This window comes from Rhea pennata, chromosome 1 (genome assembly GCF_028389875.1).
Source record: "Rhea pennata isolate bPtePen1 chromosome 1, bPtePen1.pri, whole genome shotgun sequence".
NCBI lineage: Eukaryota > Metazoa > Chordata > Aves > Rheiformes > Rheidae > Rhea > Rhea pennata.
The window spans coordinates 83022515-83047289 of NC_084663.1; the positions used below are offsets into that span (position 1 = coordinate 83022515).

Sequence of the window (24775 nt, forward strand, 5' to 3'; positions counted from 1 at the left end):
ACCCTGTCTACCATGCTCTAAGTGACCCTGCTGAGCAGGGGGTTTGGACTAGGTGATCTCCAGTGGTCCCTTTCAACCTTACCGATTCTGTGATTCTACAGCAAGCTACTGTAGAGGATCCTATAGGTGTTCCATTAAAACTGTAGATACACACCTACACTAGGTAATGGGAAAGGGCCACAGCATGTTCCCTCCCTGTGTTTGGGTACCAATACCATACATCATTTTTATGACACTGTATCTAAATTTATCCATGCACAGTTTAGGTATTGACTTAAACCCTTTTCTGGGCAGCCTTCTGTCAGTCTGCACGTAAGAAAATAGATAGCAAATGTCAAAACCCAAGCAGAAGACAACTGCAAACGGTAGAAGTGGCTAACATGCCTGAAGACCATTGCCACTTTCTGCTCTAGGAGTGACCTCTTGTGGGCAGGGTAGAAAATAACACCTCTTTCTCTCCCCCTGAATACTGTTGCTTTGAACAGAGGCACAGATTTTGATGTCTTTGAAGGGATGCTAAATTCCATCTACTTAAAGAACCCTCAGAACTTTGCAACTTGGCAAAAAAACTGCAAGCTAAAAAACTAGAGGTAGGATAAGAAGGAAGATCCTCCCACTGATAAAGGAGTAGGAATGAAATTCAATGCCCCCCCCCCCAAAATACACTACTTTATCCTGATAGGTTCTAAATGGGATCTGAACAAGTGATCTTGGCAACACTGTAAACAGTGCTATGAAAACATCAGTTCAGTGTTTAATAGCTGTTAATAAAAAAGGTTATCAAATGTTAGAAATTATTAGAAAAGGAATACAAAATAAAGCAGGAAAATGTCACTGCATCACTTTAAATCCACATATCCCTCGAATGCAGTTATGCCTTGCCCCTGTCAGACAAAGAAAAAAAAAAAACAGAAAAAAAAACATACAATAACAAAGGGCAAAAAGGAACACAGTAGCTCCTATGTAAGGCCAACAAAACATAAAAAGACTTAGAGTAGAAAAAGAAAGAACTTTATAGAGTGAGGGAAAGTAGTTTACAAACAGAAAGCAAATAGAGAACTTATTTCCTCATCTTGAAAATAAAAAGAGAAAGGGATCATCAAAATGCAATCAATCAAATGAAACATTGAAAATGAGGAAATATTTTTTCATTAAATATGTCCTCAATTTTCAGAGCCACAACATTTTAAAAAATGGTGCAAGTTTACTTAAGATTTAGAAACTAATTAGGCAAATAAATGGAGCATCAGTCTACTGAAAACTATTAGATGTCCAGTTCAAGAAGACTTTGAGCTACAAACTGCTGGAAGCTGCGAGAGGGTACCCAAAGAAGCACCACTAATCGCTCCGTTGCGGTATGTTTCTCTAGGCATCTGCTATTAATTTTTGTCAGTTACAAGATACTGGGCTAGACAGACTTCTCTCTGGCACAACACAGAGATTCATTTAATGTATCCAGCAATTCTACCACAGGGTATGCCACTACAAGACAGCAGACATTCAAGTCAGAATTATTCTTTTTTAAAAAACTATTATTTTCATAAATGAAATTGAACACCAAGAGAACCTAAATTATTTAGTAAGGGTAATTAGGGTAATATTATTAATATTCCCTTTCATCATGGGAATTTTCATACACATTTGCATTTAAAAAAAAAAAAAAAAAAAAAAAAAAAAAAAAAAAAAAAAGAAGCAGCCACAATGAAAGCTCCCTGTCATCTAGTTATTATTTAGGATTTAACTTGTTTTGAGAAAGATGACAAGCCAATATTTTAACTTTCGTGTTTATTCCCCAGTCACCTCTGTTTCACATTCATTCTTTCTTCAGAGACATATATGTATCTCCCTGCACTGTTCACAGATTTAAAAAATTAAGCATCATTAAAAAGATTCACTGTTTCAACGAGAGAAACAGGTGGTTGCATATCAAGGGCAGGGCTGAGACTAGGACACTGGTTTTCAGATCCCTACCAAGAGCACTATTCACATTCTAACAGAAACATAGGAAGAACCATGTGCTGATGATATTGTGTCTTTAGAAGGTTCTTCATCAGTGCTGTATTACATTTCTCAGGCAGAAACATTTTTTTCTAAATGCAAGTGATAGCAACTGCCAGAAAGCCATAAGCCAAAAGGCATAAAACTGATAGCTGAGAAGGCATTGAAGGAGTTTAAGTAATGGAAGAAACAAACTCTGTAATATAAATTCAGTAAGCTACATCTGTACTTTGTAAGTGTAGTTTGCCCCACTGTATGAAACCATAGGTATCAGGTCACTTGGCTGCATTCATAGTAAAAAAGCCTTCACAACACAAGAGAGGTATGGCCATCAACATTTGGGGGAGCCATCCCTCTAGAACTACTGGATGCCTCATCTACAAATATAAACTAAACATTTTTAAAAATTCATCATTGAAGCCGCAATATTAGAGTCTCAGCGATGGGAAATGTCACAGTTAAGGCTTCATACACTAGCTTAATTTGTTCCCCTTGCATGTTATGTTGTGGACTGTATTACAAAACATAAGTGACTTTCACATTCAAGATACCTACGCTCTAGAGAGATTTTGGAGGGGTAAATAATGAGAAATAACACTGCAACTTCTGCAAGAAAGCAAACAGAAGTGCTATTAAGACAAAATTCTGTGGAAAATTGAAGATTTTCAGCAACAGCAGCTGAACACTACTGTGACCCTCCTCTTACCAGTATTCCCATCCAGTGTGGAGAAGGTTGCTTAATGAAAGGGCATAGTTTAGGTTCTCTTGGTGTTCAATTTTATTTATGAAAATAATAATAATTTTTTTAAAAAAGAATAATCCCAACTTGAATGCCCACTCTATTGCAGCGGCATACCCTGTGGTAGAATTGCTGGATACATTAAGCAAATACTTCTCATGGCTGTTCATCACCTGCAACTTCTCCACTTAATGGCTATCTAAATTAATATTTTATCTTATTCTTTATGTTGCAAATGAAGTTATTGAAAAAGCAGAGCTTTAATGAAAAAATAGGTGTTATAGTAAGTATTCTCAGAATAGTAAGTCATTTCAAATTGTCTCACACCAGTAGAGCACTGTCTTTGGCCTCAGTCTGCCATCTGAAACTGTTTATTATCCACATATGAGTATCACAATAACTTTGCATTTCTGCAGTCCATGTAAGATGATCCTAAAAATACCATTTTCACAGTAGAATTTGAATAACATGCAGTAAATCAAGTATATGCCACATATATCAAATGAGCTCAAACAAGGCCATTTAAAGATAGGGTTCTATGGAAAAAAACATGCAATCAAATAAAAAAAAAAATTAAAACTAAGGATCAAATCAACAGTACGCACTTCACTTCTTGTTTTTGCTAGCCTTTGATGTGTGACTTGGCAAACATTTTAAAACATTATCTCAAAAAACCCAAACAAACAAAAAACCAAACAAACAGGAAAGCCAACACAAGTAGGTAGGATCAGAAAATCCATACTATCACATGAATCTGCTCATTACAAGTAGTAGGTTACACATCAAAGAACACTGGGCACTGCTGAAATTAAACAATCACTTTGCCTATGGTTTCACAGTAGTTTGCTGAAAGCAGAGAAACTGAGATTCTGATCTTTTGCTCCAACACTGACTGTGATATAATACAGAGACTTGTGCACTTCTCCTGCCTTGGCCTTTTTGCCATTGCTCTTTTCAAGCTGCTAATTTTTCTTCCTCTATGCTCCGTTTTAATCATCTACTCAGCCCCAATCTCCACTTCAAGTTCCTCTACCACCGTTAGGCTTTTACCTTTAATCATCTGTCCACCTTGTCCCAGTTCCTCTTCTCCTGATGTCATATCCAACAGAGGCAAATAGTGGGAAACTTGGTGGTGAAAACACAAGATGTTCTGTCACTCACTGCATCCCCTCTCCCAGCCCCAACTAAAATCAGGTTTCTCACCAATCTAAGCCCATCCTAGTTAATGCAACTTGGCCTTCTCCCAGAACTAGTAGTTCCCTTGCTTCAAGGAATTTCTTCCTTCAGTTTTCTCGGCCATCAGAACACTGCACTGAAAATAGAAGATCTAGATCTCTACTCAGTCCAAGCTGCATCACACCTAATGGTGCCCCTGTCAAAATTTAACCAAAAATTTGACTAAACAGAAAGCACAGTACTTGGTCAAATTCAGGAAGGGCTCTTTCTTTGATCTTTAAATTATTATTATTACACTTTAAAGCAAAGTTTATCCCCATTGCCAAAAATCAAGGCAATGCCTCAACACCTAAAAGCTCTGAGCATCTCAAAATAATGAGATTCTCAAATTCAAAGAACGGAGGAAAATGACACATTTTCTCATGTCTATAAGCCACAGCACACAGAATTATCACAAGAGGCCAGCCAACATGTAGTTTGCTTGTAACTTGTTTGCCTGTCTAATCCACCTTTCTTGAAGTTAGAAATAGCATATACTATTTTGGTTGGTATTTTTTATAGTAATTCAGCTCAGGACAGATGAAACAAAGCTCAAAATAGTCAATAATGATTTTATTTCATACCTGATAATCTGAATAGGTGGCAGTACTGGTTCAGCCTACCAGAAAAGACGTATTCCAGACCACACAGTTTTGAACTCTAATGTTCTTCAAATCATTTAAGGAGAGCACTTACTAAAACCCAGTGAAAGGCTTGCTTTGAAAATACAGGGAGAAACTGGCTATAGATGCATGACACACTGCCCCTCACCCCAATATCTTAATGCTCACAAACTAAGGAACAATACGAAAATTGGTTTCACGATCTTTTAAAAGAAGAATTACATATCTCTGAAATTCCTCCATAATTAAGAATGAGACAGTAACACTAGTGAAATATAGTTTACGTGATTAATGGATTTTAATCAGCATGTACACAGTTCTCCAAACCAGGTCACAGAAAGGCTGTTTAAGAAGCATGAGTAACAACCTTGACAACTGTTACATGGGATATGTCTTTGCTGGTTTTGCTTCCTCCAGCTCAGCCTCCAACCAGCGGTATCTGCGATGACGGCGCAGAACTTCAATTGCTTTTTGTTCTAGAGGTGTTGGTTGAATACCCAGATCCTCCAGACCAGGAAGATCAGGAAATGCCATGTCAGTTGTGTGAAACTTAAACAAAAAAAGAGAGAGGGGAAATCACTTGACAGAATGAACAGCATTATAGTCAATGTAATTATGTATATACTAGAAAATACTATGTACTTACACTTGAGATCACCTTTTTCTTTTATGGAAACAAACTAGCACTAGAAAAATTTTCATACACTTCAGAACAACTTCCTACAGATGGCAGGTCCTGGGAGATTCAATTGCAATTACTTAGATTTTCATTTGAAATGCTTCTTTTAACAAAGGCTGCTGAGGTGAAATGTCAGAAGAAAGAACTCTGCAATACAACACACTGCTACATCTTGCTGCGAGAGCTAGGCCTGTTTAGCCTGGGGAAGAGAAGACTGAGGAGGGATCTTATCAATGTGTGTAAGTATCTGAAGGGAAGGTGTCAAGGGGACAGGGACAAACTCTTTTCAGTTGTCTCATGCGACAGGACAAGAGGCAATGGGCACAAACTGAACCACAGGAAGTTCTGCCTGAAGGTGAGGTGGAATTTCTTCACTGTGAGAGTGACAGAGCACTGGACCAGGTTGCCCAGAGAGGTTGTGGAGTCTCCTTTTCTGGAGATTTTCAAGGCCCGCCTGGATGCAACCCTGTCTAACGTGCTCTAGGTGACCCTGCTTGAGCAGGGGGTTTGGACTAGATGACCTCCAGAGGTCCCTTCCAAGCTTACTGATTCTACGATTCTATGGTCTTGTACTTGATCTAAAGAGCTATTCAATCATAATTGTGGGCTCAGCTGACTATTTATCGATCTCAGATCCCTGACCATTATTCTGGGCATTTGTTTTTTCTTGGGAGGAACTATTCAATGTGGCCCTACAGAACTATGGCCTAATTTTCAGAGATATTAAGCATCTAGTCTACTTTAATAGACGGTATAGATGTTCTGCACCTCTACAAAAAATCCTTCAAATTTTGACTTAGGAATGAAGAGCAGTAACAGGTGTAAGAGTTTTCTTCTTCCTCTCCTTCACCTAAACATTATCAAGAAGTTTAGGTCAAACTTACAAAGGCATATTTGAACTGCAATTATATTAATCCTACTTTGTCAAGAAAACTCACATTGAATTATCACCTTTGATAGGTTGGTTTACTCAGTTTATGGTTCCTATGGTTTTTATGGTAGCTGAATTGCAGTAGTTTTAGAGACAAGGTTCTTCTATGAAATATTTCTTACCCTATAAATTATACAGGCAGTTAGAGGTTTTCAGAAGATGTTACATCTATAGCCCAGGTTTATACAGTCAACACAGTGATGATGGCAATTCTCTCTTACATGGGGGAGGGTCTGTAGTTTGAAGAAAAGCTTTGCACTAAACCATGAATAAAACTGAATTTCTTTACTATATTTACTGCCCCTGTTTTTTTCAAAATGATTTACAACAGAATAGGAAACTGTTGTTTATTTCACAGAAGGAGAAATTTAAACACAGAAGCTAATTGCTTACAGCTATTCAATAAATAGCTCTATGAATACGATCAAGTTCCCACAGACTCGCAGAAGTACCCTATCTCCAATTAAATTTGGGATGATCAGATCAAAATAGGCTATTGATACTGCATCAGAAGAAAAGACATCAAAATTTCAACTTTGCAGGCAACCTGCCAACTTTCAAGAATAGCATGCATAGTGTGTAAGTAGCAGAGTGTCAGTGCACACCTCTACCTATACAGGCCAATAGTTTTGACATTAACACTTGTTAAATCCACCATTTCCTTATTTGCAGCTGTTTTTTGCAACTTCTTTGTCCACATACTCCACTACTCACACACTCTGAGAAGTCAGGAATAAACATGAAGTTTCAACTTCTTCATTAGTTATGGAGTCCAATGTTAAGCATTACTTAAGTTGTTAAAAATTGTATTATCTGGATAGTATAAGCACAATGCTACTGATTCGAATGCAGCTAGAGGTTCCTAAACTCACTAATTACCTGAAGTGGGAAGTATCCATCCCCAAGAAGGAAGGAAAAAATCCAGCTGTACATTGGATTTTGACTTTGGCTTTTCTGTCTTGAATATTGTTTCTCCCCACCCTTCCTTTGGAAAAAGCAAGCAGCCTTGACCAGTTTTAACACCTAAAAGGATGGGCTCTCCTCTGCCATGTTACTTTTTGCTATTATAACCCTCCCACCAGTTGTTTCAACCTTTATTAAATATATTTAGAGAAAGTTAACTACTCTTCCTCCACCAATGCTAGCAATAAAGAGTATATCCTAATGATACAGATTAACTGATTTTTTTTTTTAAGGTATCTCCTACTAAGCCTTTGCAAGACTAGACCAGAGGAGTCTCCAGACTCCTTTGATAGTACATCCCCTCTGAAGCATAGTAGGCCCGAACAGATAATTGTGAGATTGCAAAAGAGTAGCTGAATTAATTGTATAGCAAAAAAATATAGCCATTTATGAAGGAAGGTGACTTATAAACATCTTCAAAAATGTAAGTGGTTGTACAATGCTCACACAGTCTGAAAGCAACACGTTATAATCAAATTCTAGTTAATGAATTGACTGAAATCCTGCAACACATAAAGGGCATGCATTTCATCACTCCTTGAACGGCAAAGTTGTAAGTGAGGGTTACAAGCACACAGCAAAACATTTGCAAGAACAACTTTAGGGCTGTCCTACACTTACCCGATCCACTTTGTCTCGTGTTAACCATGGTTCAAACGGATTAATCTCAAAGCATCTTGCAATTAAACTGCAATCAGAAAGAGTATTTTAGAAGTATAGTCACAATATAGTGCTCAAGGTAGTTCTTCAAAAGGATGTCTGATTTTACCTTAAGGACTAAGCCAAGGCTCAGATTTATACAGCACTTTTTAAAGCACTATTACTCATTAGTTGTAGTTTAGCAGATAGGTCTCCCCCCCATTTACCACCTCAGTGCCTCCAATGTGTAAGATGCAAAACTGCAGATGCAAGTTCAGTGCATACAAACTGAGCCTTCAAAACACATCTACTGTAGCCATCTGAAGTGGTACTACACCTTTCTCTTACTCCCTCCCCATTTATTACTATCTTCCAAAGATGTTACTACCCTCATATCACAGACAAAGAAATGTGAGTTCAACACTGCATTGCTCGAATTTACAGGCCAGTATCTGAATACAAAGTTACCTCCACCATTGGCTCAAATTAAAAGATTTAAATAGAACAGTTAAGATACACACATACACATCCTGATACCAATTCTGCTTCCAGGATGGCAGTGTTCAACAGACAGGAAGGAGAGCTGACAGTAGCAATACATTAAGCAGCTGTAAAAAAAAATCTGTCGGAGCCTACAGTCAACAGTATACACATAGATTTTCTCTGTTGTACTATTAAAAGTTCACTTAATTTTCTAGTATTAGTCTATACTTTGGACCTTTTACTTCTTCTTGACTCACTAAAAGCAAGACCATCCAATAACTCTGTAATAAATAGTTTTGTTAAGTCTTTTACAAGGACACATTTAATACCCTAACAGGCAGACTTGTTTCTGAGCAGAAGACTCAAAGTTAACTCTTGAGTACTTAGGGAGAAGCCAGTCTTCACAATCCCACAATATTAAACAACATTGACAATATTAAATGACCAGCACAATAGTTATTTATGGTTCTATGCTACTTGATGAATCATAAGTTCTTAGAGAAAAATTCCACTTACTGATAAAGGGGACGTGGAAGTGGATATGGAAAAAAGGTTCGAAAAGACACGGCATAGGTGTACTCTACCAAGTCATAAAGGAGGTATCGATTAGGTCTGGGAAAAAAAAAAAAAAAAAAAGAAAAAAGGAATTCAATTTTTTTGTATATATTTAAATATACCTATCAATGGCCTGTTTTCTTCATTCTATAGGATTTGCCATTTTCCTCACAAAAGGGGAGCAAATTCTGGTTCTAAAGATTCTACACTGTTTGAAATAAAGAGAAATTAAGTTAGAAAAATGTATCATCATGCACCAGTGATGGTAACAATATACTTCATCAACTGCAAAGTTGTTTCAACAGACAATGAAATTTATTCTGAATGCTTTTAAAGCACTGCTTTCAAAGCAGTTCCGCCATATAAGGATTGACTCAAATTCCAAATACAAGATTTTCAGCGCTGGGACAGGACTGAATTTGTAGAATCCCATTCAGCAGCTTGCAACGGAAGGAAGCTAGAAAACAAACTGTGAACTTAATAAGATTTGTTAACAAAACATCCCATTTTTGGTAACAAATGGCAGCAAAGAAATTAATTCACTTTACTAAGAACATAGTGTTCTTTCCAAGAGCGAGAGGAAGAAACTAAGCTAAATTCCCTCAAAAGAATGCATTTATCCTTCCTAAAATGGAGGGAAAGAAGCAATCAGGTTTCCTGCATGCTTGCAGTAGATTAAGAGAAACATACACCATTAGGAGTTCCTATTCCTTTCCTGTTATGGCATTGCCTTGGCATTTTGACATTCTGGCTTTATAGATGACTCAGACTGACAGAAAAATATCCCCATGGCTTTTAAGACAACTTGCTGGCATTTCAAAACATTCTGAAAATCTTCACGATGACACCCCAGAACACATTGCTGAGCTCTGATGTGTCACTTGGTGTTTCAGCCTTCAAAATTCCATCCTGCTGTTCACAATCAGGACAGTAACAAGTACACTAGAAGTTTTCTTCTAATGATTTGCTATCGCTTTTCAGCTAAGATGAAGGCCTCAGTGAGATAACAATCACCTTGCAATGGACCATTTCCTAAACCTAAGACTGTATCTTTTTCATCTTCAACTTTTTTTTTAATAGAAGATACTGAATTACTGTCAGATCTCAAATCCCAGAAGAATGAAATCATGTTGGAGTAGACAGTTTAAAGATGCCGAACTATTCAAACAGTCCAGAATTCCAAGACTGTGATGCAAGTAATATGAATTTCAGTTTATCAAAACTAAAGATCTGATTTCAAGGTTTGAGGTCCAAGTTGATCTCAGTGTTTACTGAACCTTTGAGATTTGAATTTATGAAGTTACTTAAAGGAGTATCATCAGAAACAAGGTAGTAGTTTTACTCTTTTAATAAAACTTCTGAAAGAAATCAAAAAATAGATAACATCAATTTACTTACTTAGTTGAAAGAAAGACACTGAAGTACTCATTAGTGATTTTTAAAACATTTTCTGCCTTTATATCTTAGCATTCTCATGCTTATTTATCCTAAGCTGGTAAAAGTCCATTTCAGTTCCATCCTAATAGACAGGAACACTTGGGGCAATATAGCACAGCCATACTTAAAAACATGAAAATAAAGAAAAATACTGTTCGCTCCTCTACTGATTATCGAATAGTAACACCACTAAGAAAAATATCACACCAGAGCCTTTTTATGTTAATCACAATGCAAGCAGACTCTAAGCTCTACAGAGCATTAGCATTCAAAACAAGATTTAAGAAGTGGATGAAGCAAAAAAAAGAATGTAGAAAACCCTCAGTCATTCAGAAATGGCAATGCCACCACCAACTGTTATGGTCAAAATTGCATTCTACCACAGATTAGAACAATGTTCTTTTATGAGATCAATATTTTAAATCTCAAACTATTAACTCCTGTAAAGAAAGAAAGAAAAAAGCCTTATATAGCTTTATTCAAGCCCTGCAGGCTTGATTACAACCTTCAGTTCAGACAATCATTTATTGACAGGTGCCTGCTAGGTGCCTGAAACTCTAAATTCCTTGCACTGAAAGCTGGGCATCTTTCTTTGAATTCCTGCCTCTGAAACCTGGGCATTGAACTGCTGTGCTGGCCTTCCACAAACTGCCAATAAAATGAGACCTTGAAACTGTAATAAGTGTAAGAATACTTTCCAAGTTTAGCCAACTGCCCTTGCATTTGGCTGCAAACTGTTTTATTTACACAATCCTCACTCTCTCCTGCAGTTGGAACAGTTGTTTCTGCTCAGACAAAGCAAGGAAGGCAAAAGCATGTCTCTTTCTTTGTCTGGTAAAAGAACTTTGAGTATATGTCGACTTATATTCAAGTTTGCCACCAGCAAGTAAAGCAGTCATGCAAAAGGTTAATTCCAGCACATCTATGTTTGCTGGAAAGTCTTCTGAATCAGGTGTATTTCTGCATTGGTTGTGCTCATCTGATACATATGTATCAGTTTTCTTCAATAAGAAGTCTTTCTGAATGGTCGTCTGCCTAGCATTGGTTTCCACTTGTTTAGGATGGCACTTTACATCATCCCAATGATTTGAAAGCAACTTCAGGTTACTTAGTAACCTCATCATGGCTGTTAGTTCTTTCAGACCCTTACTGACTTCTTCATCTTACTTCAATGGTTTTTGCATAGAAGCTCCTCATCATGACCTACAGAAAGTTGAAGACCTGCAGCTTTTTACAGTACACCAGCACACCTAGTCTGTCTGCTATGACATCTTCCTCAACAGCTTAGTTACAGTACTGAAAAAAGTGAAGGACTACCCCTATAGTACAGATATCATTGCTGGTTAAAGAGCTGGCAGTGTAGAAGCATCAGAAAATGAATATGGAAAAACAAGTCATTGACACCCTGTTTGCAAACTCCAGACTAAATATATTTCCAGCTTAAAAGCGAGGAAGACAGAAAGATAAGTATACAATAGAAATAAGGGGTGTGCAGCATCATTTGCAACTTGGCTAATTAGCAACTGTTTTCATCTTCAACATATGTAAAGCTCTTTTTGCCACATGTATTGGATAAAAACCCACTCCAATGCCACATTATGATATTGAAACATGAACCTTAGCCTTTACCATGCCTTTTTTCTTAGAGCTAATGACCTTGGATTTTTTTGTACACAGACTATTCAAAAGGATCCACTATCTCTATCTGTTCTTATTCCAGATCATTTTCCACACATTTTAAGGAGATTTTTCTCCAAAGTTACAGCTTTCTCCATTAGTACATGTGCATATCTGGCCCTGCTTTTAAATTCTGGAAAGTTTTGTTGAAGATTTGTTTGCTCTTTCACTTGTTCTACATGATACTGACTATATGCATGGATTTTATTTCTTAGTTCTGTAAAGTAAATATCAATCTTCATAACCAGTCCAGAAAAGAAGTTTTCTATCATGTCCAACAGATACCTATCCCAGAATATCAGACATGCTGAACTCATACTATTTGCCCACAAGCTGAATCCCTCTCTTCCACCTATCTTGTCTAGTAAGTTTTTCAAGACTGCCTATTTCTGTAAATCAATATATATAACATTAAATGCAATGGGGCCCAAAATAGGTTTATCAGCTCATTCACAATAACATCTTGAGCCATTTTTCCTCCCAAAAAGGAGGTGGAATTTATTGCAGCTAAAACTGTGCGCATGGATGAAGAAATTAAATATGCTGTGGAGCTTGCCAAAGAACAACACCAAAAAGAAGTACTTCAGTTAATTAGAATCAGAAAAGTAACCTACCCAGCCAAGGCATATGTTTTCCCTTTAGCATCAGGATCCTTAATTGCATTAATAATTGCCTTCGCAACATCAACCACCTGTGAGAAACAAATAGAGAAAATAACCTTTAGAAAATACAAAAATACAGACACACCCTTCTTCTAGAAGTGATGGAGGGGAGAGGAAGAGGGAGAAGGGGGGGGGGGAGAGGAAGAGGGAGAGAGAGGGGAGAATTCCTCCCTCCCCCCCCTCGCTCCGCCTCCCCCTCCCCCTCCCCCGCTCCCCTCTCCCTCCCCCTCCCCTCTCTCCCCCTACCCCCTCTTCCCCTCCCTCCCCCTCCCACCCTCCTCTCTTCTCTTCCCCTCCCTCCCCCTCTCTTCCCCTCCCTCCTTCTCCTCCCTCTCTCTGCTCCTCCCCCTCCTGCCCTGCTCCGCCCCCTCCCTTCTCCCCTCCCCCCCGCTCCCCCCCCCCACACAAACACACATACAATTTCGGATTGTCTTGTTTTTCAGCAAAACTTACATATATCGGTTGCTTCACTGTCTTTTTGCCCAAAGAAATAAGAGGCACACCACCAAACCAGCGCATGTCTGAATAGAGATACATGTAAGTAACTTCAAAATTGCTGAATCCTTTCAATAGGCAAACAACTGACATGCTGCACTGTAGCTTAAAAAAAGAAAATCCAAAATGCACCTACGGTGTGGATATTTCCTGAACAATGACTTTATTAAAAAAAAAAAAAAAGACAAACTCACATAAACTCCCAAACAAAAAGCACTACTATTCAACTTCAGTACCTCTGTTTTCAATTAATATTCAGTTTTCCCTATCAAAAACCACCACAACTGTGTTTACTGCTTACCCAGCATCGTTCAGAGATCTCTCAACTTTGTGAGATACAAACAAATCCTGCTCTGTGTTGTCTAGCAATTTTGCTGCTGATACAGAGTCATTACTGTTGCTTTGTATAAACCCAGTAGTAGTAGTCAATTTTTACATTCCAGAATTATCAATGTGAAAAATTCATTTCAGATGTAAAATTTCAAACCTTAGCTCACACATTAACTGAGAACAATCTAAACAAACAGTAATAATATATAAAATCAAACCATCACTTAGTCTAATTGGGTTGTGAAAGAATTCAGAAGCTACCATTTCATTGTAAGGTGAAAATTTATTCTATTTTTCACTTCACAGTGTGCAGTACAGCTAACAAAATACAGTCTTTTTCTGAAAAAATATATCTTTCTGCTTTTCAAAAAGAAAATTTTGCATTTTCCCCTTTCTCCTCTAGGAAGGAAACAAATAGACTTTACTTCAAGAACACCTACTTGCATAATGATTGAGAAAGCGGTCCTCTCTCCCAAACATCTCAGAAGGCTTCAGAATTATAGCATCTGGAAATTCTTCCCTCACTGTTTTCTCTCCAACTGCCTGTCATTAAATTAAGATGAATATATGCAAAGTTGTGAATTAGACCCATTCTGAATAAGCCAGAATAGTCCCTTTCGGAACTCTGTGCATCCTGACTACAGCACTCAATGAAATAATACTGGTAGTAGCACAAAACTATTTCTATTTGACCAATTTCAGCTTCGTAATGTTTTGGTATGAGCAGGTCTCACAGAAAGCCCAGATCCCTAGTACATTACTGGAACACTCCAAGAATAGCTTATGCACAATTTGAAATTCAGTAGTAGCTATCTGCTTTCCACATAGGACTGGTCAATATAATGAAGCCCAACTATCCCATAGAGTCATTGCACATTGATGGATACCATATTTAAACTCTGCTTTGAAAACTGTATTCATACTGTAAAGTAAAACAACAGAATCTAGTGCTAGTGGCCTAAAAAAAAAAAAAAAAAAAGAAGAAGAAAGAAATCGAAACTGGGACAGCATCCATATGGAAAAAAAAGAAAGAGAGAGAGAAAACATTTTTTTTTCTTTTTTTACTGAAACAGGTAACAATCCCACTACAAAGACCTATAATTTTGTCACTCATCTGTCCTTGCAACAGTCATTTTGGCATCAACTACGTACTTACAATTGCTAGATCATTCTGGTCTTAGATGTTAGGACTGATTTCAGATCCCATCACCAAACTAGTTCCTCTTTCGTAGTGACAGTAATTGTACATGTAGGACATATGCAAGGATGGAAGGAAGGAAGGGTTTTAAAAGTATACATAATCTACTTCCCTTCAAAGCAGATGAAGTACTGAGCAGGATTTGTAGCTCCAGGAAGCATACAATTTAAGCCCGTAACACACAGAAATTACCTTCAGCTGAGGAAAAGATTATTTAGTAAAGAAAATTCATACAGAGATTTTTTTTTGAATATACTTTTGGAGAGTGCTTTAAAGGAATTCAATACTTACTTTACTTCTGAGGTATTTGGAAGGACTCTTCATGCTAGCATTCAGGTGAGATATATGCACAAGTGTTTCCACACCAGTTTCCCTAGTTACCTGGGCAATACTTCTAGGAATATTTACAAATTCATCTTCAAAACTGAAGTTTCTAAAACAAGACAAACACAAATTTTAGTTTAAGAGCAACAGTCATTGCCAACCAAAAGCAACTAATAACATGTTCGCTGTTCAGTTATAATCTGAACATATTTCACAAACCTATTTTGAGGCCCTTTCTTAGCAAGTTCCCTTTACAGACTCTTCACAAAACAAAAACGTGATGCAAATCAAATACAACAGTAAACTGCTATTACGGTAATAGTGTCACTTGTTTGTTCCTCTAAGATTAAACTACAACTTGAAAACCTCTTGCCCATTTCTCCGTGACAAATTAAAAAACTATTTTCAATTGAAAACTTTTTTTTAAAGTACTGCTTTTTAAAATCTGAGCAAAGCTGTCTGTTTCCCCAACACCTGTTTAAAATCTGACTTGATTTGACACCCTCAATTACAGAGCAGCTCAAAGACAGGACAGGTGTTGAAATTGGAAACTGGACAGAAACACATCAAAGAACTCACAGGTACTTAAATAATGTAAAATTTTGCATAGATGGAGTAGTTACAACAGCTTCACAGAAGCTGTAAAGGACCAATGGAGAAGAATACTCAGTTTATGGTATTCAAGGGGCCTAAATTAGGGGATTCAACTGTAATCTTGTTTGGCATCTGATTAAAAATAATACAGAAGCTCAGTCTCCAAGCAAAAGTGACACTATAGCCTGGCAACAACCACCAATTCCTTCCAACTATCCCAAGACTAGAGGGGTGGGGGGAGGCGCACAACTGACTTCTTACATTTTGATACCATCCTTGCAAGCAGCCTGCTCCATTTTTTACATCTGCTTTTGGGTAACAGACATTTTGTTCAAATGCCTGTCTCTGTTCTTATGTACTCCCACAACTCTTCATATCCCTCCAAAGTCTAAAGAAAGCCTTAAAAATAAAAAGTTATTTTAGATCCATCAATAGCTAATCTGATCCTGGGAACCATTACTCCTGTTCTACTCACAAAAATAGATTTTAGAATCACACAAGAATGAACAACATCCCTCCCGTAGCTATGGAGTTCTCAAACAACATAGTATACACAGATGAGCCTGTATAATAGTAACTGGCAAGGAGGAAAGTATTTAACGGCAGGTTTTACTTTTTTGGCTGATTTACATTTCTAATTTTTTTTCCTGTTTATATTGTTCATACGTTATGGGATGATTACAATGGTTAGTCTTACATCATATTCAACTGAACCACACAGAATTTTATGGCAGGGTTCCAGTATCACCATTAACATCAACACGGCAATTAATACATATATAATAGTAGTAACTATTGGAAAACCTAAATGTCCTTAACATGTATGAAGACCCCTCTCTATTTTTGGCACTGTTGAAAGAGACCACAGTGACTAGGTTTGGGTCTTCTTGGAAAAAAAAAAAAAAAAAAAAAAAAAAAAAAAAAAAAACTTCAGTAAATGTTTTTTGTTGTTATTGCACTTCCAGAAGGCTGTATTTTAATAACCAAGTAGCTGTCCCTTATTTAAACCACATATTTCACATGAGCCCAGAAATTTGGAGGAAGAAAGTACACGTGAAAAATGTATCTGAATGATAAATGGAGATTATGTAGTTATTAATTGAAATTATTCACTTCTGACAGTAATAAGAGTTTAAAGTTTCATATTTGTATTTTCGTAACAGCATGCACTAATTTTGGCAGGTTGGTTTGTTCCCAGAGCCTCGCGGGGAAAAAAAAAAAAGACAAAAAGAACCAAAAATTTTGTCAGATATACAAAAATCAAAGTTAGAATGGGTTGTGGTCTTCCCCTCCCCCAATTAAACTATGCTATAAACTCCAGCAGTGGGATAAAGGGGTAAATGACATCAGAAAAAAAGGCCCTCTACAAATTTGAATGCCAAATTAGAGTGCCCCCCAGAAGTTATTCTTGTCTAGTCAAATACCATATATAAGTTGAAATGGATGCTTGCCAATAGACAAAGTATTTTAGGAAAAATAATTTTAGTTTGAGACACCACCAAATGACTGTCCACAAAAGTGGGCAACAGAGGCATTAGGCTTATAAATATAGATTAAATTGAGATCTAACATCAGTTTCTGTCTCTACAATAGAAAAATTATGTTCCACACAAAGGCAAGTCACACAATTAACAAGTACTTCTCTGGCAGTTCTCCACTAACAAGGCTTTAAGTAAAGCAGACTTACTTGCAGGCAAAAAAACACAGATTATTACAGGTATTTTTAACCTAAAATAAATATTATATTTCATGGATTTAAAAAAGTAAATATTTATAAGATCAGTAAGTTATCAGTATAAGAAAATTGCTTAAGACGCTAACAGCATGTGTGCCAAAATTCTACCAAAGAATGAAATTATTAATCATACCCACAGAAATGTTCCACTAGCTATTCCCATTTATTAACATTTACCAGAGAATAATAAAAATTTGACTGTAACTGATGAATTATAACCTAGCATAATAAGTACACCAAAGTGATAGGATGAAAGCCCACTTCTGTAATACCATAAATATAAGCCCACAGATCTGTAAACCTCTATCACTTACAGGAAGCTACCCACCAACATCATCAGCAAAGTGTACAAAAGCAGTAAATTTAACTGTCTGACAGAGCAAGAGTTGTGCATTAGACAATTATGAAAAGAATGTACTTGCTGAGAGCAGATCATAAGCTAAATTGCAGTTAATCATTCAAAGAAATGGGAGCACTTTTATGCACAAGATTTCTATCTTATGCATAATGGAAGGCAGGTGAAATATCAGTATCACTGTGTACTGTAAATACGCTGTAAAACGCTGCTACCTTGTCTAATACACATTGAAAATCGATCTATAAAGAAAAAATAAGAAATTACTTTGTTTCCCACTCCTTTCCAACGAGATTAATGACGACATTACTGTGTTCCACGGCTCTTCGGATAGAGTCTTTATCCTTACAGTCCCATTCCTGTAACCAGAGAATCAAGTAGGAAAGAGATGAGATAACGTGCAAACAGGCATATTCAAAGAAAGCTCTTTCACATCATTTCCATTTAAAGCCTAAACAATAACTAGAGTTCTGACTTTGAGAATGATTAACAGACTTCCTTGTATAGCAATGGCATTGTATTTGATCTAACGCCAAAGCAAAAGACTTACTAAGAAGAGAAGTTGCCCCAGGTCACCCATCGGTCGTAGATACATGAGGTCATACCGATCACAGCGATAGGGGATGATTACTTGAGATCCAATGCGACCTAAGTGTTCAAAGAACTTTTCACTTATATCAAACTACTAAATAACTTTAAGGAGACAATCTTCTGAATATATGTCATTTCCTTTTCTTCACTGGCATTAAAATACAACAAATAAACATAGATAACTTGACATAGACATCTGCAAAGCTAACGTTATCTGCATAGCATAGACATCTGCAAAGCTAAAAGTAGCACAGAAGTTTCTCAAAGTATAGTATCACAGGAATTCTTAAGCAGGGACGTACTTGAATAGCTGGGTGAACTAATAATAAAATAAGCATAAGCATGTAAAACAAAAGATCTTTTTAATCAGTACATATTACACACATTTTTAGGTACTATATTATGTTTCACATCTAAGGATATTCATGCGTACAGATTTTAATCTGCATTTTTAAAAGCTGGACAAAGAAAGAAAGAAGAAAAAAAGGAAAGATTTTTTTTTTAAAAAAAAATAAATTAATAAAGGCAATGCTAATGAATCCTGATCAAACTCCAGATTGCTGCAAACATTTTAGCAAAATGTCATAACATAGCTGAAAAAAGAAGAATCAACTATGAGCTTCACTTCTTAAAATTACATCTCATGAGCTCAAAAAAAACCCCAAAAATCCAAAAAGCAAAAAACAAAAAAAAAAAAAAAAAACTAAATGAAAGAGAATGACTTATCACAATGCTTTGAGCAATATCCAAAAGCTTCAGCATTTTCCTGCATTAGAACTATGCTATTTTCATTACTTATCACACAGATATCACACAGAACATGTCTGCACTGCTCAATTTTTAAGATTAAAAAAATAATAATAATCTAGGGCTATTCTATAACCTGAAGAAAGACTAAAGTTTGGTTAAGCATCTGAATTTTTAATTGATACTCCTGGAAAATCTTACCTAAACGATTGACAACATATCGTCCCAGGAAACCTGTAGCTCCGAAGACAGTGGCCACGATGCCACTAACAGAGGATCTTCCGCTTCTTCCATGAGGGATTAATGCATGATGGACTTGGCGGTGTTGCTGCAATTTAGGTGGCAATGCAGCTAACACAGAAACACCAGAGCCTACAACACAAAAATGGGAGCAAGCAAGTGATATAACTTAAGAGTTACTATTGTGACTCCATAGCTAAAGTGAAAGTTATTTTCTCATTATAGACCCATTTTCTCCAACCTGCCTCAGTAAAATTACCCATGCCAAGACTCCTGCCAGACCACTTCAAAGAAATCCAGATAAGTCAGAAGACAATGGGCTTGAGGGAGGTGTGGCTAAAAATCAAAGACCAAACTAAGTCATGAAAGGAGTAGACTAAGACCATTGGTTCCTAAACTGCACATAAAGTTTAACTGGATAACACTGGCACATGATGTACGAGTTATGGCATAAAGTATAAGAGAATAAGGACTACCAAAACCATGCTGGCTAAAAGCAGGGCACACCTAAGTATTTTCACACTATGCTCCCACACCTAGGAACTGTGGCACAAAGACATCAGAATGCAATTAACTAGACCCCAATCTAAAGTGAGCAATCTCAAAGGTTGGAGGACATAGCAAACCTCCTGTCACTGGTCTAGAGTGAGGGGAGTTAAGAGAGGCAAAGAGCCAGACCCATGTGGTACGGAATACTGTCCATTTTCTCAAGAAAGACCAAGCTATGAAAAGCTGAAAGCCACTGAAATAAGACATTGCTAAGATAGTGATATAAATTGACAAGATAGGCTAAATAGGGAGTCTGAAGAGAAGGAACGTACTTCTTTTCCAATCAAGTTAGACAAAAGGAACAAATAAACTCCTTTTAAGAGAATCTTGAAATTAGAAGTTTTTAATGTTACTGTAAGTCAGTGCTCTTACTTTCCAAGGACAGGTGAAAAAGCAAGGAATGGATGAGGTATAGAGTGCACAAACTACAGATACACTGCAGTTGACAAGAACAGACTAGAAGAGCTGTCTACAAAATCAGCTTGAGGATTTAACAGAAAAACAGTAACTGACATTTGAATTTTCAATAAATCACGGCTATAAGCATTTTCTGGATCAGGATAAACAAGTTTCACCTTCCCTCTATCAACTCGAATGACAAGAAACAGTGAAAACCTGACTAGTATTTGATATCAGAATGACAGACAACTTAGAGGTTAACAAAAAAAATCCTACTTGCGCAATGAGGGAGTTAATTTGATCCAGATATGGTTAGGTATTGCCAGGTTGGAGGGTCGCATTGATGTTATAGTCATGACTTTCTAAGGAGATAAAACGGGCAGGGTATGTCTGGGCACGTAATACATTTTTATTAGATCAGCTGATACAACTGAAACCAGAAAATTCACCAGTAAGATTTCAGTGTCCGAAGAAGGAGAATCTGTACCCAAAAGCTTGTCTCTCCTTCCCCCAAGGAGGCAGTTTGACATCTACCTAACCAAAGCAAGCAGTAATAGATAAACCTTTAAACTTTTATCAAATTAATCTAATATCCTTGAAAATTACATTTTTTTCCTGTTTCTATTGGCCAACTGGCATTAAGACATCATCTACACAAACATCAAGTAGGTATATGACTTCCCAAAATGCAGCTCTCCTATGATAAGGAGCCAAGCTTAAAAACAATGAGCATGGTGTCTGCCTCCAAGTGACAGATAGGCAGGGCCTCTCCATTGCCAAAGTAAAGGCCCCAAGACTAACTATGAAGAAAAATATACTCGGTGATAAGCATCCATAAAAATATTTGCCAAAAATCTGCTGGAGTTTAACAGAAGAACACCTACATTTAGCACCTCTGTTCATATAAAAATAAAAAAGCTTTCTCTTTTTATACATTAATGAGACTGGATGTCACGAAGCATACTTTTTTGTGAGTAAGTGTCAGAGAGTGTGTCATACAACTATTCTGGTTTTGCTAGAAAAACATGCTGAACTCACAATTGAAAAATGCACTGTCAGTTTTTATTTTCAGATTCCTGTATATTTGTGGGTTTTGCGTTTATTCAAAAAAAGAAAAAAAAACCACTACAAAACAAATTTGCAGATGAAATCAGGAGCATATACACTAAATGCTCAGCAAAGAATAAAGCTGATGGCAATGCAATGGGTTCCCAGATAGCAGATATCAAGTAAGCTAAGTGTTAGCAGCTGACCAGCTGCAGAGTAGCTTTACAAGGAAGGGGCTGGGGGTCCTGGTGGACAAGTTGAACATGAACCAGCAATGGGGCTTCGTGGCAAAGAGGCTAAAGAGCATCTAGGGCTGCATTAGGAAGAGCGCTGCCAGCACCTCCTTCTGGCTGAGGGAGGTGATCCTGCCCCTCAGCCCTGGTGAAGCCACGTGGAGTACTGCGTCCAGTTCTGGGCTCTCCAGTACAAGAGAGATATGGAGCTACTGGAGCAAGCCCAACAGACGGCTACTAAGATAATTAAGGGACTGGAGCATCTCTTACACAAGGAAAGGCTGAGAGACATGACTCCGTTCAAGCTGCAGAAGACTTAGGCAGGATCTTATCAATGTATACAGATATCTAAGGGCAGAGTCTCAAGAGGATAGGCCCAGACTCTTTTCAGTGATGGCCACTGATAGGACGAGAAGCAGCAGAAACAAACTGAAATGCAGGAAATTCCACTGGAAATTCCACTTGAACACAGAAAATACTTCTTTACTGTAAGGCTGACTGTACATAGGAACAGGTTGCCCAGACAGACTCCGCTGGTCTCCATCCTTGGAGATACTGAATAGCAGAGGCGTTGGACTAGATGATCTTCAGAGGTCCCTTCCAACTTCAACTATTCTGTGATTCTGTAAAGGGTAATACTGTGGCAGACAGTTGGATGAACTTGCTACCTTCATTCTTATAGAGTTCTATTAACCATGTTTTTACTATTTAATTTTGTTTTAGGACAGATAGACTCATTCGAAGAAATGTATTTGATTGTTTATAATTACCAGGATTCCCTCATGTGCACAAAATAGCTGCTTTGTATCCTGTTCGAGAGAGTGAAAGACAAAGTTGGGTGACCCAGAGTAGTTGTCAGTACTGTGTTCATATACATTTATGTTTCTCAAGATTTGAAGAAAATATGCACAATATGCATATTTAAAGATTTACCACTGTCTCCATTATTGATAGCTGAGAACATTTCAACCCTTTGCCACCAAGAGCAATAGGAATTTAGTTCACTGAAAGTATGTTATAAAATTCATTATCACCATCACATTAACAAATAATATCCATCTTGTTTTTTTCTATCTATGCATCCATACATCTGCTGTTACTTGCCTTATGCTGTAAGCTTTTTAGGGGTATACATCTTTTTTGTTTCATAACGGTATAGGAGCTTCATCGTATATCACAATCTAACTAAATATCCAATTACCACTGCAATATGAATAACAACAAAGATGAAGAAGCAATGAATAAGTGAAAAGCTTAGCTCTTCTGCTCTATGGTTTTAAGGATATCCAATATCCAACAAAAGCAAGCTAGAAAAATCCTGCCACTACATGCACAACCAGGGAAAGCCCATCTATATGGTGCAGAGCCCTACCAAAAGCAAAGCTTAGTAAATCTAGATAACACAGATTAATATGGATTGTCAAAGCTGCAGGGCTCTTCAAGTGTTTCCAGGTTCAGCATACTACTTAAATTTTTGCCCTATACTTGTGTGCAACACAGACTTACCCAGGGATTTTTGCCCCACAACGGTAGGATTCTTCCTCACTGACTAGAGTCTATTTGCCACTAGATATGTACTGTTATAATCCTTATTTGAAGCAGGTTATGAACATTGATCTGAATAAAATCTTCAAAGTCCACAGTAAACCAGAATCATCTTCCTATTGGAAATAAGCACTATTGCAGTTAAGAGCATGTTCTTTGCCACCAAAAAATTCCATTTGCCAATTTTTCATAACAGATGAATATGTGCTGTAGCTGTATAATTAAAATTAGGTTATGATTTGGTGGCAAAAACTCAAATCCAGGATTTTAATATAAATTTGGCATCTGAGCATGCTTATAGACCGAGGCCAAACTGTCAAGGCTACCTACAGAATCACAAAAAAAATTCCAAACCTTTAGCGTGCTGGACAGTATTTCATATACAGAGGTTTTAACAGTCCTAGAGAAACATTATTATCATGCAGATAAACTCACAGCATGAGCAAATTCTTTGTTTTGCTGCAGGCTACAAATTACAGCTCCCCAAAAACGACAAGGCAAAAAACAGATGGCTTCTGCATCATTTAGCCAGCTGCTGTCCACACACAGCCCTGTGAGCTCCCTCATCCTGCCCTAACCCAAAGAAGGTGCAGTGAGACAAGGGGGGCCCAGGGGCATAAGCTAGTTCAGGACTGCACAGCCTAGCACACCCCACTTTCTTTCAAAGCAAAGCATAACACACAGAAGCAGACAGACACCGAGCTGCCATATTCCTTCACCTGAAGAAAGACGGGGCTATGCCTTGGGGTCACCACTAGCCATTACACGCAGCACCCGCTGGCCTGCCCTGGCCTGGTCTGTCCTATCTCATGCCAGCGAGGCAGACAGCATAAAGGCAGCCTAGCTGCCAGTGATACCCCAAGCAAAAGAAGCATCGCGAATATGGGTAGGACACAGCAAGCCGCCAGCCACCCTCAACAGCAGTGACACTCACCTGCCCTTGACAACAGACGGCGGGAAAGCCACCAGCAACACATCACAACCACCATTTTACCCTACCCACAAACCCCCACAGCGGACGGAATGCAAGCAGGGCCAAATCTGTCCGCCAGCGCATGCGCAGGAGCGATCGGCCAGGCGGCCGTGGGAGAAGTGTCTGTCGGGAATGCCTGCGCAGAGCCCCCAGGGCGCGTATCCAAACTGCGCATGCGCAGAATGTGGCTGTCAGGGAACGTGCCGTCCTGAGTCAATGGTTGCCTGCAGCCTTGCTCTCTCCTCTGAGGTGTGGCCATTAGCAGTGGCAGGCTCTGCGCCCGCTCTTCTGCCTTCTGCCCCTGTCTGCTTTGGAGCTGGGCTGTCTGCCAGGGTACCTGCTGTGGTTCGGGATAGATTTATGAAGGGTGAGTGGGTTTAGACTCACAGCTACCGAGAGGGAGATTTTCAGAAGCACCCAAGAGAGATTAATTTCAGTATAAGTGTGACCCTTAGTTCCTGCTGGTGGAATTATTCAGCTCTCTAGAGGGACTGCTGTTTCACAGATACTTCTGCCAGCATCTGAATGGCAGTCCAGTTGGAAATGAGTCAAGTCCAACAATTAAGTGACAGTAACTTTTGGCCATTGTTGAGCTGGGCCAATTTAAAACATTTTCAATAACATTATTTATGCTTTGAACTATCTGGCGTTATTAAATTACTCTTAAACGGAGATTAAACAGTTATGTTAATTTTTGTGTATTACCTGTCTTCTACAGATATCTAGCCACTCTAAAATTCTTCACTCCCTCTGTCATCCTAGGTCTTCTACATTTCAGTGAGATTTTTTTTCCCCTCAGCAAGTGCTGCTGTGAATGTT

The 24775-nt window shown here is 38.0% G+C and overlaps 1 protein-coding gene across 1 annotated transcript; it reads right to left on the reverse strand.

Annotated features, from left to right (window-relative positions):
* Window positions 1-4504: 4504 nt before the first annotated feature.
* Window positions 4505-23994, reverse strand: NDUFA9 (NADH:ubiquinone oxidoreductase subunit A9). Its single transcript, XM_062593177.1, has 11 exons — window positions 23918-23994; window positions 19172-19342; window positions 18183-18280; window positions 17900-17991; window positions 14916-15057; window positions 13867-13969; window positions 13055-13122; window positions 12554-12630; window positions 8787-8882; window positions 7770-7836; window positions 4505-5124 (listed from the first exon to the last, which is right to left on the reverse strand). Exons 1-11 carry the CDS (start codon window positions 23970-23972, stop codon window positions 4954-4956), a joined length of 1140 nt encoding a protein of 379 aa, XP_062449161.1. The 5' UTR covers window positions 23973-23994; the 3' UTR covers window positions 4505-4953.
* Between the last annotated feature and the right edge of the window lie 781 nt (window positions 23995-24775).

Coding starts and splice junctions, on each gene's coding strand:
- NDUFA9 (XM_062593177.1), bottom strand. CDS start 23,972: ATGGTGGTTGTGATGTGTTGCTGGTGGCTTTCCCGCCGTCTGTTGTCA. Junction 17,992..18,182: donor TGGGGCAACTTCTCTTCTTA/GTAAGTCTTTTG, acceptor CTCTGGTTACAG/GAATGGGACTGTAAGGATAA. Junction 15,058..17,899: donor GGAAAGGAGTGGGAAACAAA/GTAATTTCTTAT, acceptor GTCTTGTTTTAG/AAACTTCAGTTTTGAAGATG.